General features: G+C 34.3%; 1 protein-coding gene across 14 annotated transcripts in view; it reads right to left on the reverse strand.

The window, feature by feature from the left end:
• The window catches only part of Wrn (WRN RecQ like helicase), a 155,033-nt gene that overhangs the window by 124,319 nt on the left and 13,360 nt on the right, over window positions 1-17,354 (reverse strand). For 12 of the 14 annotated variants that reach the window (XM_071610233.1, XM_071610231.1, XM_071610229.1 and 9 more), the window contains 2 exons: window positions 4,640-4,746; window positions 3,963-4,075 (listed from right to left, as the gene is read on the reverse strand). In XM_071610233.1, coding sequence (XP_071466334.1) covers window positions 3,963-4,075; window positions 4,640-4,735 — 209 coding nt within the window. In that variant the 5' untranslated portion in view covers window positions 4,736-4,746. Of the gene's footprint in view, window positions 1-3,962; window positions 4,076-4,639; window positions 4,747-11,437; window positions 11,614-17,354 lie in introns of those variants that run through there. The other 2 variants (XM_071610228.1, XM_071610236.1) reach the window with 2 other exon arrangements.

Below are 17,354 nucleotides of genomic sequence, written 5' to 3' on the forward strand. Positions count from 1 at the left end.
AGGGGAGGGGAGAGGTGGGGAGGGGGGAGGGGGGAGGATGGGAAAGGCAGTGGAGCACAACAGACACTAGTATGGCAATTTGTAAATCAATGGATGTGTAACTGATGTGATTCTGCAATCTGTGTATGGGGTGAAGGTGGGAGTTCATAACCCACTTGAATCAAAGTGTGGAATATGATATGTCAAGAAATTTGTAATGTTTTGAACAACCCACAATAAAAAATTAAAAAAAAAAAAAAAGAATATTTTAAAGGCATGAATATGAGACCCAAAATGGTAGATATATATTTTTAAATGGAATTTCTTGAAATGAAAAGTATAACCACAATAAAAAATTTATGAGATAAACAGATGAGATACTACAGAAGAAAAAAATCGTGAACTTAAAAGAAAGCAAAAGAAACTATTCAAAATGAAGCACAAAGAGGAAAAAATCAAAAGAGAAAATAGAAACAGAATTAAGCACTCTAACTTGCGTATCAGGATGCAAGGAAAAAATATTTGAAGCAAATTTTCAAGTATGATAAAAGCAATAAACCCACAAATCCCCCCCCCCAAAAAAACAAACAAACAAAAATTCAATGAATCCAAAGCAGGATAAATACAAACCACACTATACAAAGACACATCATAAATTGGGGGAAACCTGTAATGGTATAAATCTTTTTTTTTTAACAGCTATATTTATTATTTGTTCTCATTAGCTATACATGACAGTAGAATGTATTTTGACATGTTATACATATATAGAGTACAACTTCCCACTCTTCTGGTTGTACCTGATGTAGAATTACATTGGTCATTATATTCATATGTGCACATAGGAGAGTAATGTCTGATTCATTCTATTATCTTTCCTATTCCCATTCCCCACACCCTTCCATTCATTTCCCTTGTCTAATCCAAAGTACTTCCATTTTTCCCTACCCACACCCCTTATTGTGAGTTAGCATCCACATATCAGAGAGAACATACCAACTTTGGTTTTTTGGGATTGCCTTATTTCACTTAACATGATAGTCTCTAACTCCATCTATTTACCAGCAAATGTCATAATTTCATTTCCTTTTATGGCTGAGTAGTATTCCATTGTATGTATATGCCACAGTTTCTTTATCTATTCATCTGTTGAAGGGAACCTAGATTGGTTCCAAAGTTTAACTATTGTGAATTGAGCTGCTATAATCATTGAGGTGGCTGCATCATTGTAGTATGCTGATTTTAAGTCCTTTGGGTATATGCCAAAGAGTGGGAAAACTAGGTCAAATGGTGGTTCCATTCCAAGTTTTTCTGAGGAATCTGGACACTGATTTCCAGAGCAGCTACACCAATTTGCAATCCCACCAACAATGTGTAACTGAATATTTTCCCCCACACCCTCACCAACATTTATTGTTAATTGGTATACTTGATAATTGCCATTCTGACTGGAGTAAGATGGAATCTCAGTATAATTTTAATTTGTATTTCTCTAACTGCTAGAGATGTTGAACACTTTTTCATACACTTGTTGACAGATCATATTTCTTCTGTGAAGTGCTTGTTCAGGTCCTTTGCTCATTTATTAATTGGGTTATCTGAGTTTTTTGGTGTTAAAGTTTTTTGAGTTTTTTTTTTTTTAGTTACCAATGGATTTTAACTTTGTTTACTCGTATGTGGTGCTGAGAATCGAACCCAGGGCCTCACATATGCTAGGCAAGCGCTCTACCACTGAGACACAACCTCAGCCGCATTGAGTTCTTTTATATATACTGGAGATTAATGCTCTGTCTGAGGCACAGGTGGCAAAGATTTTCTCCCATTCTATAGGCTTTCTTCACATTCTTGATTGTTTCCTTTGCTGTGAAGAAGCTTTTTAGTTTGATAGATGGTATAAATCTTAAAAGTGACCACAGAACAGGGGATAAAAAAAAAAACAAAAGACAAAAATTCTGCCTGTCTCTTATAAAGCAAATACAATTCATCAACACCCTAATTCTTCAAATCATTTATATGTTTTGATTTTAGATATGATATACTATAGGTATATCAAAGGTAGCTAGTGAAGTTAATATATAAAGAATTTACCCTCTCTGTGAGTCTAATTTAATTCAATACAATAAAACCAAAAGGACTGGAGTGGAAGTGAGGACAACTGAATACTATTTCTAGATTACATCTATCACCAGAACATTAATAAATAGCTTAATTTATTTCTTTTTTTTAACCCAACATGTAACAGGTTTGTTTGGTTTTTTTTTTTTTTGGTTTTTTTGTTTTTTTAAAAAGATAGGTGTAACAACTTCAAAGAAGATGGAAGAAAAAAGGAAGGGAAAAGGAAGATAGAAAAGGAGACTGAGCAAATTAGGTGCATGTGCAAATATGGCAGGATGAAACCATTATTATGTAAAATTATGATGCACAATTAAAAAAAAGAAAAAGAAAGCAGATCTGATTTACTTCCTTACTACTTCTGCTTATAAAATGTTTCAAGAGGTTTAGACTGAAAGATTACAGTTCCAATTTGCTTTGGTTTAAATATCACCTCCAGACACTGCTACATAGATGTTCATAGCAGCACAATTCACAATAGCAAGACTGTGGAACCAACCTAGATGCCCTTCAATAGATGAATGGATTAAAAAATGTGGCATTTATACACAATGGAGTATTACTCTGCATTAAAAAATGACAAAATCATGGAATTTGCAGGGAAATGGATGGCTTTAGAGCAGATTATGCTAAGTGAAGCTAGCCAATCCCTAAAAAACAAATGCCATATGTCTTCTTTGATATAAGGAGAGTAACTAAGAACAGAGTAGGGAGGAAGAGCATGAGAAGAAGACTAACATTAAACAGGGACGAGAGGTGGGAGGGAAAGGGAGAGAGAAAGGAAATTGCATGGAAATGGAAGGAGACCCTCATGGTTATACAAAATTACATACAAGAGGAAGTGAGGGGAAAGGGAAAAAAAAAACAAGGGGGAGAAATGAATTACAGTAGATGGGGTAGAGAGAGAAGATGGGAGGGGAGGGGAAAGGGGGATAGTAGAGGATAGGAAAGGCAACAGAATACAACAGACACTAGTATGGCAATATGTAAATCAGTGGATGTGTAACCGATGTGATTCTGCAATCTGTATACGGGGTAAAAATGGGAGTTCATAACCCACTTGAATCAAAGTGTGAAATATGATATGTCAAGAACTATGTAATGTTTTGAACAACCAACAATAAAAATTTAAAATAAATAAATAAATAAATATCACCTCCAAAACTCATATGGAAATTTAAACCTCAGTGCAACAATGTTAGGAGAGGTGGCTAATAAGAGTACTCTGCCCTCCTGAATGGATTGATAATGTTATCACATGAATGGATAGGTTATCAAGAGAGCAGATTTGATTTAAGTTTAGCTCCTTATGCTCTTTTCCTTTCTCTGTTCACTTGTTCTTCTACCATCTTATGACACAGTACAGAGGCCCCCACAAAATGCCAGTGCCAGGATTTTTGACTTCTCAGCCTTCAAAACTGTGAGAAATAATTTTATAATTTACCCAGTCTGTGATAATTTTGTTACAGCAACTATTAACAGTACCAGCAGTCATGTCTAATGTTCTTTTTAAGGGCCACTTGGTGATACTGTCACTAAGCAAATAAGAGAACCAATCATAGCCATTATTCAATATTACTATGTTGATATTTTAAATAAGGTTTTATATTATATTACTCAACATTTAGAGGTTGAATAATTTTTGCCTTTTTTCTAAATTGCTTATGAATGAACAGATATTACAAATTTAATTTTCATAATGATTTTATTTTTATTTAAAAAGTAGACTAGAACTTACTAATACTCTATATTGTAAAATTAATTTCCTCTGGAACACATCTCAACTATAAAACTCACTATACTCACAAATATTAACTAAATAGTTATTATCTTCTAAGGATGCAAAAATCAATGAAATTCAAATCTCTTACCAAATATCTTCTGACAGGAAAGAGCAATCACTAGCTTCATAGCTATATATAATAGATCCTGTGAATTCTAAGAAGGGAAGGTCATCTTCAAAAACACTCTTCAGAATACATGCCTTGAGAAAAATAAAATTCAACACAAATACAAGTAAAGTTCATATTAAATAATAAATGTTCACCAAAATAATAAAGTCCACTGAGTGGTAGAATACTCGCCCAGCATAAGTGAGACACTGGGTTCGATCCTCAGCACCACATATATATAAATAAATAAAGGTATTTTGTCAATCTACAACTAAAAAATATTTTTTAAAAATGCTGATAACTGGTTGTCAGAACTTAATTCTAGAAGGTCTTAAACTGCTTTCCCCCCAAAATTCACCAGTGTTAGTGTTTCTAAATTATCTGAATTCAAATAAACTACTAAGGCCAACCATGTAAACTGACATAAAGGGGGAATATACAGCAAAGTTCTCATTTTGTAAAACCCAAGAAGTTCTCATTTGTAAACCCAAAATTTATTACTATTCACCCATTCTAGAACTAGATGCTGGTTCATTCACACATCAGAAACACTAACCTAAATAATTACCTGAAGTTTACAAGTGAGGGTTGACTCATTCTACAGCCAAATTTAAATTAAATTCCCCATCTGAAAGAATAGTCAATAAATAATATACCTTTCTTTCTTCTACAGCACATTTTTTATTCTGCACTGTCATCCATTTAGGAAATTTCCGCTGCTGTGGGTTTGTTTCCAGCTCTTTTTCATTCATTTTTAAAATCCCTAGTTGCAAAAAGAAAAAAAAAAAACAATGACTTGGTGAATAAATGCAAATCCTTGAAAGAAAACTCAAGAGAGAGTCCTGTCAATGAGATAAAACTGAATGTACATAATTAAATTATCACATCTAGGCCCAAGTATAATATATAAATATAATAGTTTCTATTAACTATACATTAAGTATCTCTTTCTTTTAAAGCAAGTGGGTCATTTTGAGTTCTAAAGTTCTGGCAATTTCAAAATTCTATGACTTTAATCCTTTCAAATAACCTTTACATCATTAACAAAGAGAATTCTTGGGTATATGAAATATTAAAATTTTTTCAGCCAGATGCTGTGGCACAATGCCTAAAATCCAAGAGACTAAGGAGGCTGAGACAGGAGAATCTCAAATTCGAGACCAGCCTTGGCAACTTACTGAAACCCTGTCTCAAAATAAAAAATAAAATGGATTGGGGATGTAAACAGTAGTAGAGTGTCCCTGAGTTCAATCCCCAGTACAACAACAATAACAAAAAAAAATTATCTTTAATTTTCTGTACAATTATTATCTACAATCAAAGTAAACTAAGCCAGACCATTAGATTTATTCACAAGTATACTTGAAAATCTTCCTTTTAAAACACAGAACAGCTCTTCTATATTAAGGTTGTTTTTTTTTTTTTTATTATGTCCTTTCCTAGAAAGTGTACGTTACCCTAAAACTAAGAGCTTCTTAGAGAATTTTTTTTAAATGTGTTACTAGTTTTGAGGGCTCTCTACAATGTAAACAAAACTTAAGTATGGTTAAAGTAAACAGTGAATGAGCAGGGCACTACACCTTGTAATCCCAGGGGATGAGGAGCCTGCAAACTCAAAGCCAGCCTCAGCAATTTAACAAAGACTTAAGGGAGACCCAGTCTCAAAATAAAAAATTTAAAAAGAGCTGGGAATGTGGCTCAGTGTTTAAGCACCAGGGGTTCAATCCCTGATACCAAAAATAAAAAAGAAGAGCTGTGAATGAGAAAAAAGAGAACCATAACATGTTCTTTTTGCTAATGGATCCATACCCTGATGTGACTTACAATAAACTGAAGAAGGCTTATGTTCTCAGCAACAAATCGCAACTTTACTTCATATTAACTCCACTTTCTAATAAAGGGGTAGTAGTTTTAAACATACTCCTAAAAATTCTCATGATGAAACATGATATTAAACAATCAATAACTACTTAGAATTTAGGGATAGCCTGTTATATTTGAGACTATTTAGTAACACAATCCCTAGCCCTAATTGACCCTTTCCCAAAGTATGAACTAAAAACTGAGAATACTGACAATGTATGGAACAAAACAACTTAAAACAATTACTTTACCAAACTTAAATTTTCCACACAAAACAAAAATCCATCACTCTTATGCATTGGGATGGAAAGAATTAACTACAGGCTTGTAACTCAAACTTATAAAGAAAGAGGAGGAAGAATAAAAAGAGCTCAACCAGGGGTCCTAGTAAACATGATAATCACCTCAAGTCAAATGGTACTTTTAACCTGTTAAGAGTATTTATTAGAAGAAAACTAAGGAGTCCCCATTTAGAAAATGTGATTAGCAAGGAAGAGCTCAACCATCTAAACTGCTTATTGTAAATAAGGCTGGAATTACAGATTCTAAATATATAACTGGAAAACGAAGGGTAATGAAAAAAGCTGTGTAATTATGAGAATATAAAATCAGAATTCAAAAAAAAAAAACTGCCTTTGGGCAATGATTTTACACATAATACTCAAAACTTCTCTGTTAATTCAAAACCATGACATCTCCTAATACAGAAGAAAGGGACATTTTTCAAATCTGTTTCTCACTATTTGAGACTCCTTCAAAAAAAACAACATTCTTAGGAAAGTTTGGGATTGGTAAGATCTATGATTCACTGAATCAGAACAGACAACTCAACTCTTGATGTTACCATATTCACAATAAGCAGTAGCATAAAATGTGCAAAATATATATGCTTTGTACACCGTAAAGCATTTTACAAATGTTAGTGGTTGATAAGATCCTACTTTCACAAATTCAAAACCCTTGAAGAAGTCAAGTTTATCCCAAATTGTATATATATGATCTCTTCTTAATCTTCATATATATGCTTATAAGGCTGGAAAACTAGTTTCTGCTATACTCAAGAGTAGATCACTGGGGCTGGGGATGTGGCTCAAGCGGTAGCGCGCTCGCCTGGCATGCGTGTGGCCCGGTTCGATCCTCAGCACCACATACAAACAAAGATGTTGTGTCTGCCGAAAATTAAAAAATAAATATTAAAAAATTCTCTCTCTCTCTCCCTCTCTTAAAAAAAAAGAGTAGATCACTGGCAAAATGACAAGTAAACTAGGTTTCAGAAAATAATGCAAACACTATAAGAACAATCAATAATCTTGATATTTTGAGTAACTCATTTACACTCTCAAAACAAAAATAAATCTTAAAAACTCTTACCTATGACTAAGTATAAGACTAACATCATTTTAATTTGAATTATCTAATTTATATCTAATATAAACCAGCCTCTTTTACACACAAAATTTGATCTAGATATTTCCAGGTAAAGAATTTGAAAAGTAAATTTGTTTACAAATCCAACATTTTTGTCAAGCTTACTTAGATCTTGGGGCATAAAAAACACAGAAAATTAAAGTTGTAGAATAATTTGCAATAGGAAATCTTTTAATATACATGAGGATTTAAATTCTTCATCAAACAAAGGTTATTGTTGAAAGGGATCAAAATCTCACAATAAAAAGAATTTTGTATTCATGTTTAGTTGCTAATGTTGTTACATATGAGCAACTTTGACCCATCATTTTCCAAAATCATGTCTTTTAACATTTCTTAATGCTTCATATTTTGTCATTAAAATACTTTATATACACCTTTGAAATAAATTATATTTTGATTTGTTTTGGACTTTACTGGTGTCCTGAAATCTTTTTGCCTATCCATTTACTACTATCTACAACTTTTCAACCTTTATCACTATTTTTAAGGCTTTCAAATATTTTTGCTATTGTTTATTTTTAGTTTTCCATTTTTAATAGCCCAATTTAAACAGATTTGTCTTTCAACAGGGAAATTAATCTTGTTCATAGGCAGCATGACTTTTCCCTTTTCACTGTACTTGGACTAAACTAGTATTCATCTTATTTTCTTCAGATTCCTTTTTTCTACTTTTTCTGACTTAGCAAATTCATCCCTTTCCCATCATAAATGTTCAACTATATTAGGTTTTACGCTACACTTCACTTCTGAACAAGATGCTATTTTCTTCAAAATCTACATAGCAACCATCACCAAAAAAGCACAAGTGGCAGCAAATGGCAAAAGAGAAGCTTTTGCCTCAACAGACCAAAATCTCTATTTTCACCATTAATCAGTATTCCAGCAACTTAATCTCCTTAAATTACTCTCCAGAAAAAAATTCTTTAAATCTAATACATTCTTTTTCTGTAAGAAATATTCTAATTTCTTCTGATGTTTTAATTCAATTGAATTTTTATACCAAATGTTTCAAAATAATAAAACTTTGTCTCATATACACATTGACTTTGCTCTATTAGTACTATTAAGTCTTCTTTGGGATTCAAATAACACTAATTAAACATCACTTCTACTTCACTTTTCTAAAGCTGAATTTTTGCTCTGAATTCATAAACTGTCAGTACCAATTAATAAGTTTTCCATAGGATCACTGCATTTTTGATTCAATAATTTAAGTACTCATAATGTTAGTTAATGTCCCATTTTTTGGAGCCAATAACTACTTCAATAAATCTACAAAGTAAGAAACATTAATGAGGAATAATTTATGATTTGTTCTTAGCTTAAAACCTTCCTTTGTGTTGTCAACACATTTCAGTAATGAAATAGTTAATTGCATTCTTCACCTGAAGCTGAAGAAGGGGTTATGTAGGAGCTTCAATTTCACTAGGCCCACTATTTTTATTACATCACTTAATGAAGAACTCAAAACTAAAGGCAAGGGGGATTCAAGATGGCGGGCTAGAGGAAGGATGCATTCCTAGTCACTCTGTGGCTTGGGATTCAAGCGGTGGTAGACTGTTTCTCTGCAAGGTGGGTAAAAGAGGGATTTCACCAAAATTCAATACTGGACAGTCAGACTGCTGTAGAGACTAAGAAATCTGGGGACGTGAGGACCAATGACCCACATGCAGCCCATGCAGGACCATGACAGGACCACCTACCTGCACAAAAGACTGCCGACCAGTGCAGAGGACCATCCTGTAGCTCCCCATTTACCAACACATAGCCACCCAGGCCTGCCTCCATCTTGGAACACTGCAGCCATCACCATAGCCTTCCCCATATAGTAGCCTCAATCTTGGGACAACGGACAGGGCCTGGTGGCAGCTCCCCACCACTGAACCAGACACCACAGCACTGCATCTCCGAGCAGGCCACCCAAGGCCATTGCAGGGCCCCTTTCAGCCTCATCTCTGAAAGTGGTCGCCTCCATCTTAGAATACCTCCACCACCATCTCGGGTTACCTGTGCGGCCGCCACCACCATCTTTAGTGGCACAGCTTCCACTTGGGACACCAGCCAGGGACTGGAAGCCCAACACCAAGGTACTTACAGATTTAATGCTAGCACCACCACCATCTAGGGACGTGGCTGCTTCTATTTAGGGACAACAGCCAGGACCCAAAAGATCATCAACAAGGTCCCTTCAGGCTTGGTTACACCAGAAGTACCCCTGCTAGGTATGCTAATAGCCACCATCTTGTTACAGAGGTAGGAAAGAGCCTTGCATGGGGTCACATCTTTCTCTCTTTCTCCTGTTAACAGCCAACTTCTTTTGATTCCTCTTTCACCCTTCCTATGATCTAATACCTCTATATTCTCACATCCTAACTCATAAATATCACATCCCACACACACACCCCCCACTTCTTTGTCCACTAGTAGAAACTTTAGAACCCTTTGCAAATCTCCTGTTTATATTGCAGATAATAACTGAACACACCATTTCTGTTTATTGTGACAAAACTGTAATCATCTAAACAGTAACTATTTGGTTTAAGGAGGTATACTGTTTGCCTTGGGTGCTATTAATATTGATCTCCCCCTTAAAGGCAAGACATTAGAAACTTGCAGGGGCACTATAAGATTATAAGGTAGAAACTGTAACACCTTGGATCTGCACTACTAGAGGAGAAGACACACAGAAAGCATGAAAAGACAAGAGAAGAAAGTGCCCCAAACAAACCAAGATGATACAATAATAGAATCCATTGATAGCACAGTAGAAATGTCAGAAGGAGTTCGAAATGTACATAAATAAAATGACCTGCAAAGTAAAGAGTGAGATAAGAGAGCAAATACAGGCAACAAATAATCACTCCAATAAAAAGATAAGAGAACAAATACAGGTAACAAAAGATTACTTCAAGAAAGAGAGATTCTGAAAAATAACCAAACATAAATCCTTGAAATGAAGGTAACAGTAAACCAAATTAAAAATTCAGTAGAAAGCATCACCAACAGACTATATCACTTGGAGGACAGAACCTCAGACAATGAAGACAAAACATAATCTTGAAAATAATGTTGACCACACAGAAACCATGAACAAAACACCCAAGAATTATGGGATAGCATGAAAAGAACAATTTAAGATTTACTGGGATAGAGGAAGGCACAGAAATTCAAATCAAAGGAATGCACATCTTTTCAATGAAATAATATCAGAAAATTTCCCAAACCTGAAGAATGAATTGGAAAATCAATATAACAGGCTTACGGGACATCAAATATACAAAAGAAACAATTGAAAAAAACTGACAAAACAAAAAGCTGGTTCTTTGAAAAAATAAATAAAATTGAAAAACCCTTAGCCACCCTAACCAAAAGGAGAGAAAACTCAAATTATAAAAATTCATGATGAAAGAGGAAACATCACAACAGATACTATTAAAATACAGAAGATAATTAGAAACTATTTTTTGTTTATTAATTTATTTAATTTTTAATTGATTTTTAAAAAATAAATGACAGCAGAATGCATTATAATTCTTATTACACATATACAGCACAATTTTTCATATCTCTGGTTGTATATAAAGTATGTTCACACCAATTTGTGTCTTCATACACGTACTCTGGATAATGATGTCCATCACATTCCACCCTCCTTGCTAACTCCCTGCCCCCTCTCTTCCCCTCCCACCCCTCTGCCCTATCTAGAGTTCCTCTATTCATCCCATGCTCCCCCTTCCCTACCCACTATGAGTCAGCCTCCTTATAACAGAGAAAACATTCACCGTTTGTTTTTTAGGGATTGGCTAACTTCACTTAGCATTATCTTCTCCAACTTCATCCATTTACCTGCAAATGCCATAATTTTATTCTCTTTTATTGCTGAGTAATATTGCATTATGTATATATGCCACTTTTTTTTACCATTTATCTACTGAAGGGCATCTATTCCACAGTTTAGCTATTGTGAATTGTGCTGCTATAAATATTGATGTGGTTGTGTCCCTGTAATATGCTGTTTTTAAGTCCTTTGGGTATAATCTGACAAGTGGGATAGCTGGATCAAAACAGTGGTTCCATTCCCAGTTTTCCAAGGAATCTCTATACTACTTTCCAGATTGGCTCCACCAATTTGCAGTCCCACCAGCAATGTATGAGGGTACCTTTTTTCCCAAATCCTTGCCAACACTTATTGTTGTTTGTCTTCATAATAGCTGCCATTCTGACTGGAGTGAGATGATGTCTTAGAGTAGTTTTGACTTGCATTTCTCTTTTAGTCTAATAGAAGAAAAGGTAGGCCCTAATCTTCATCATGTGGGATTAGGCTTCAACTTCCTTAATAAGACTCCTATAGCACAAGAATTAAAACGAAGAATCAATAAATGGGATAGAATCAAACTAAAAAGCTTCTTCACAGCAAAAGAAACAATCTGTGAGGTGAACAGAGAACCTACATCCTGGGAGCAAATTTTTACCCCTCACACATCAGATAGAGCACTAATCTCTAAAAACTAAGCACCAAAAAATAAATAAATAAATAACCAAATCAACAAATGGGCCAAGAACCTGAACAGACATTTCTCAGAAGAGGATATACAATCAATCAACAGATATATGAAAAAATGCTCATCATTTCTAGCAATCAGAAACTATTTTGAACATTTACACTCCAGTAAAATAGAAAATCTCAATGACACCAACAAATTTCTAGAAACATATGATCTGCCCAAACTGAATCATGATGACATATATAATCAGCCTATGTATCATCAACAGATAAATAGATAAAGAAACTGTGATATAAAAACATAATGAAGTTTTATTCTTCCATAAAGAAAAATGAAATTGTCATCTGCAGAAAAATGGATGGAACTAGAGAGCATCATGTTAAGTGAAATAAGTCAACCTTAGAAGGTTAAGGGTTATATGTTTTCTATCATATGCTCAGCTAGAGAGGAAAAAGGACAACAAAGATGTGAGCAGACTTCCTAAAAATCGAAGGGAGATCAGTTACAGGAAAAGGACCCAGAGGTATGAGACAGAGAGAGTGTGGAAGTACTGGAGAATGATATTAGCCAAATTATATTGTTATACTGTGTACATGGATAAATATGCAACAATAAATCCCATCAGTGTTTATAGCTATAATAGGCCAATTGAAAATGTTGAAAAATAAAATAAAGGTAAGTTTAATATATAATCACATCTCTGTGAATAGACAACTTATTACTTGTAATGTATTTTTAGATAGAACTTAATGAAAAACCTTTGTAACTTCCTATCTGTTTCATGTATCTTGTAGGGTTTTTTTTAAATATTTTTTTAGTTGTAGTTGGACACAATATCTTTATTTATTTGTTTATTTATTTATTTACTTTTATGTGGTGCTGAGGATCGAACCCAAAGCCTCGCACATGCCAGGTGAGCATTCTATCGCTGAGCCACAGCCCCCGCACCATATCTTGTATGTTTTTAAGGTATTCATTTATTACATTGAAGAGTTCATCCCCGGTTAGTTTCAGAACTTCTTTGCCAAGAAAATAATGTCTTCCAGATTTTTTTTTTTTTAAGGATTTTAGTGTCTTCTGAGGACCCTATCAATAATTATGGATGCATGTCTGAAATGAACACCTTTTTGATTAAACAATCTTCTCACTAATCCGTTATCATAGTGTTTCATACAAGCAAGAAAAAAAGAGTTGATTTGGAAAATAGTATGCCATCAGGAATATGTTAACTGTGCAACCTATTAACTAGCTTCTTATGCTCAATCTCATAGTGACTTTAATCAATTATTACAGTTATATAAAAAAAATTACAGTACATCCATAAAACACAAAAAATGCAGTCTTCAAAAACAGTTTTCTAATTTTATGTATGTGCATGAGAGAAAGAGAGACACAGTGTGGAACAATGTATACCAAAATATTATTAGTTATCTTAGTAATTGTAGATGGTGTTTAAGTTTCTGCTCTGTACTTTCTTATATATTCCAAACTTCTATAATATAGAACATGCATTCCTTTTATTAATTAGGGGGCCAAAAAAGGTGGATGCCAATAAAAGAGGAAAAGGTTTATAAAATGAACAATCAAGGCTACAATTATTTTTCACATTATTTTTTTTTATTTTATTGGTTGTTCAAAACATTACAAAGCTCTTGACATATCATATTTCACACTTTGATTCAAGTGGGTTATGAACTCCCATTTTTACCCCGTATACAGATTGCAGAATCACATCGGTTACACATCCACTGATTTACATATTGCCATACTAGTGTCTGTTGTATTCTGTTGCCTTTCCTATCCTCTACTATCCCCCTTTCCCCTCCCCTCCCATCTTCTCTCTCTACCCCATCTACTGTAATTCATTTCTCCCCCTTGTTTTTTTTTTCCCTTTCCCCTCACTTCCTCTTGTATGTAATTTTGTATAACCATGAGGGTCTCCTTCCATTTCCATGCAATTTCCTTTCTCTCTCCCTTTCCCTCCCACCTCTCGTCCCTGTTTAATGTTAGTCTTCTTCTCATGCTCTTCCTCCCTACTCTGTTCTTAGTTACTCTCCTTATACCAAAGAAGACATCTGGCAATTGTTTTTTAGGGATTGGCTAGCTTCACTTAGCATAATCTGCTCTAATGCCATCCATTTCCCTGCAAATGCCATGATTTTGTCATTTTTTAGTGCTGAGTAATACTCCATTGTGTATAAATGCCACATTTTTTAATCCATTCATCTATTGAAGGGCATCTAAGTTGGTTCTACAGTCTAGCTATTATGAATTGTGCTGCTATGAACATCGATGTAGCAGTATCCCTATAGTACGCTCTTTTAAGGTCTTCAGGGAAAAGGGTACACTTGTACATTGCTGGTGGGACTGCAAATTGGTGCGGCCAATTTGGAAAGCAGTATGGAGATTCCTGGGAAAGCTGGGAATGGAACCACCATTTGACCCAGCTATTGCCCTTCTCGGACTATTTTTCATATTAAAGAACAAGAATTAGCAAACTTTTTTCTCTAAAGGGCCAGACAATAAATATTCTAGGATTTGTGAGCCAGCTGGACTTTTGTCACAACTACTCAAGTCTGCCATTATAACACAAAAGCCTTATACAGATTTAACGCAATTCCTCTTAAAATCTCAATGACATTCTTATAGAACTAGAAAAAGCAATCATGAAATTCATTTGGGAAAATAAGAGACCCAGAATAGCCAAAGAAATCCTCGGCCAGAAGAGTGAAGCAGGAGGCATCACAATACCAGACATTAAACTATACTACACAGCAATAGTAACAAATATGGCATAGTATTGGCACCAAAATAAACACGTAGACTAATGGAACAAAATAGAAGACACAAAGACAAACCCAAAAACATACACTGGAGAAAAGATAGCCTCTTCAACAAATGGTACTGGGAAAACTGGAAATCCATATGTAGCAAAATGAAATAAAACCTCTCTCTCTCTCTCATCCTGCACAAAAATCAACTCAAAATGGATCAAAGACTTAGACACTAGACCAGAGACCCTGCACCTAACAGAAGAAAAAGTAGGCCCAAATCTTTATCGTGTTGGCTTAGGACTTGACTTCCTTAACAAAACTCCTAAAGTACAAGAAATAAAATCAAGAATCAATAAATGAGATGGATTCAAACTAAAAAGCTTCTTCTCAGCAAAGGAAACAATTAGTAACATAAAAAGAGAGCCTACATTTGAGAAGCAAATTTTTGCCACACCCACATCAGATAGAGCACTAATCTCCAGGATATATAAAGAACTCAAAAAACTTAACACCAAAAATCAAACAACCCAATCAATAAATGAGCTAACAAGCTGAACAGACACTTGACAGAAGAAGATGTATGATCAATCAACAAGTACATGAAAAAAGTTCAATATCTCTAGTAATTAGAGAAATGCAAATCAAAACTACTCTATAAGATTTCATCTCACTCTAGTCAGAATGGCAATTATCAAGAATACAAGTAATAACAAATGTTGATAAGGATATAGGGGAAAAAGGTACAGTCATACATTGCAAACTGGTGCAATAACTATGAAAAGCCATATGGAGATTCCTCAAAAAAATTGGAATGGAACCACCATTTGACCCAGCTATCCCACTCCCCTGCTTATACCAAAATGACTTAAAAGTCAGCATACTAGAGTGACACAGCCACATCAATGTTTATAGCAGCTCAATTCACAATAGCTAAACTATGAAACCAACTTAGATACCCTTCTAAAGAATGAATGGATAAAGAAAATGTGGTACATATACACAATGGAATATTACTCAGCCTTAAAAGAATGAAATTGGGGCTGGGGTTATGGCTCAGCCATAGAGCACTCGCCTCGCACGTGCAAGCCCTGAGTTCGATCCTCAGCACCACATAAAAATAAATAAATAAAGTTATTGTGTACAACTACAAATATATATATATAGAATGAAATTATGGCATTTGCAGGTGAATGAATGGAACTAGAGAATATCATGCTAAGCAAAGTAAGCTTATCCCAGAAAACCAAAGCCAAATGTTTTCTCTGATAAGCAGATGCTAATCCAGTGGGACAGGGGAGATAGGGAAGAATGAAGTAACTTTGGTTTGTGTAGAGGGGTATGAGAAGAGGGGTGGGGCTGTGGGGATGGGAAGGATGGTAGAATGTGACAGACTTTATTACCCTATATACATGTATGATTACACTACTGGAATGAGTCTGTACTATGTAGAGCCAGAAGAATGAGAAGTTGTGCTCCATTTGCGTACAATATATCAAAATGCATTCTACTGTCCTGTGTAACTAATTAGAATAAATTAAAACACAAAAGCCATCAAAAACATTCAGTCAAATAAGCACAATTATAACAATAAACTTTATGAACATTGAAAGCTAAATTTATACCAATTTTAAAAAATATTATTCTTCTTTTGTTGTCTTTTTCAACCACTTAAAATTTTAGCAAAATGAGCACAAAAACAAGCATCAGGTCAAATGTGGCCCAGTGTCCAGTTTCCAATTCCTAGTGTATAACACAGACCACATGCTCAAAGAATAGAAGGAAACAGTCCAAGGATAGTGTTATTAATAGTGTACTATAGCTAGTTTTTAACTCTGTAACAATCCATAAAATATCTAATAAGAAAGCAACTTCTTGGTAAAGACTTTCTGATAAATTAATTGCAAAACATGCTTCATGATAACTAAATGAGTAGACCTTTTGTACAGGGCTGATATTAGCCAATTAAATGTTGAGGGGTTATCTGTTGAAATTATGAATTATGTCTTGGAAAAATCATCTTAAGTGATTCAATTTGACAGCAATGTGACAGTAGGACAAGTTATTTCTAGTTTATGTCAATGGAAATCACACTACTAATATTTCATTTTTTTTTCAGATTTAAGTTAGACCAAATTTTGAAACATTAAGACCAATCACATTACAAATTAGCTGAGAGAAGTTTTTTAATTAGTTTTTAAACCACACTCTAACTCACTCTGACAGAGTAGATTCATCTCAAAAACACATTTTTGTACTTAGAGTCAACTTCTAGAGAATGGACATACTTAATGCCAGTCTCAAAAGAAAAGTTGGGTTTCAGTGGATGAGCTTAGACATTTCTTTGGTTATTAAACCTTTAACTAAGGTAAGGAAATTAATACCTACTACTACCATGGTAACTGGCTTGCCTAACTGCTTGCAGGCTAATCTGAATAAGGTACCCCACTCTCTTTTTAAAAGCATTAAAATTAAAAAAAAAAATTAAAAAGCCACTGTTAGAGTTAAATGGCACAATCTAGATGACCATTTCAAGTCCAGGACAAAATTAAATAAATAACTCAATGCTTAATTCTGATACACAGTTTTATTTTTTCATGTGGACAAATTTTTCACTTATTACCTTAAATGGTTCCATTCTACTTGGTTCCAAATATGTAAGGCTAAATTTACATATTTGGAATAAACGGTTTTATAAGTACTGATTTCGTAATCATAAGGTAAGAATGTTTACAACTACTCTGAAATTTGCTAACATAAGACAGAAGTCACAATACTTAATCTATAATTTCAATTTCTCA

This window comes from Marmota flaviventris, chromosome 3 (assembly GCF_047511675.1).
Source record: "Marmota flaviventris isolate mMarFla1 chromosome 3, mMarFla1.hap1, whole genome shotgun sequence".
Taxonomy (NCBI): Eukaryota; Metazoa; Chordata; class Mammalia; order Rodentia; family Sciuridae; genus Marmota; species Marmota flaviventris.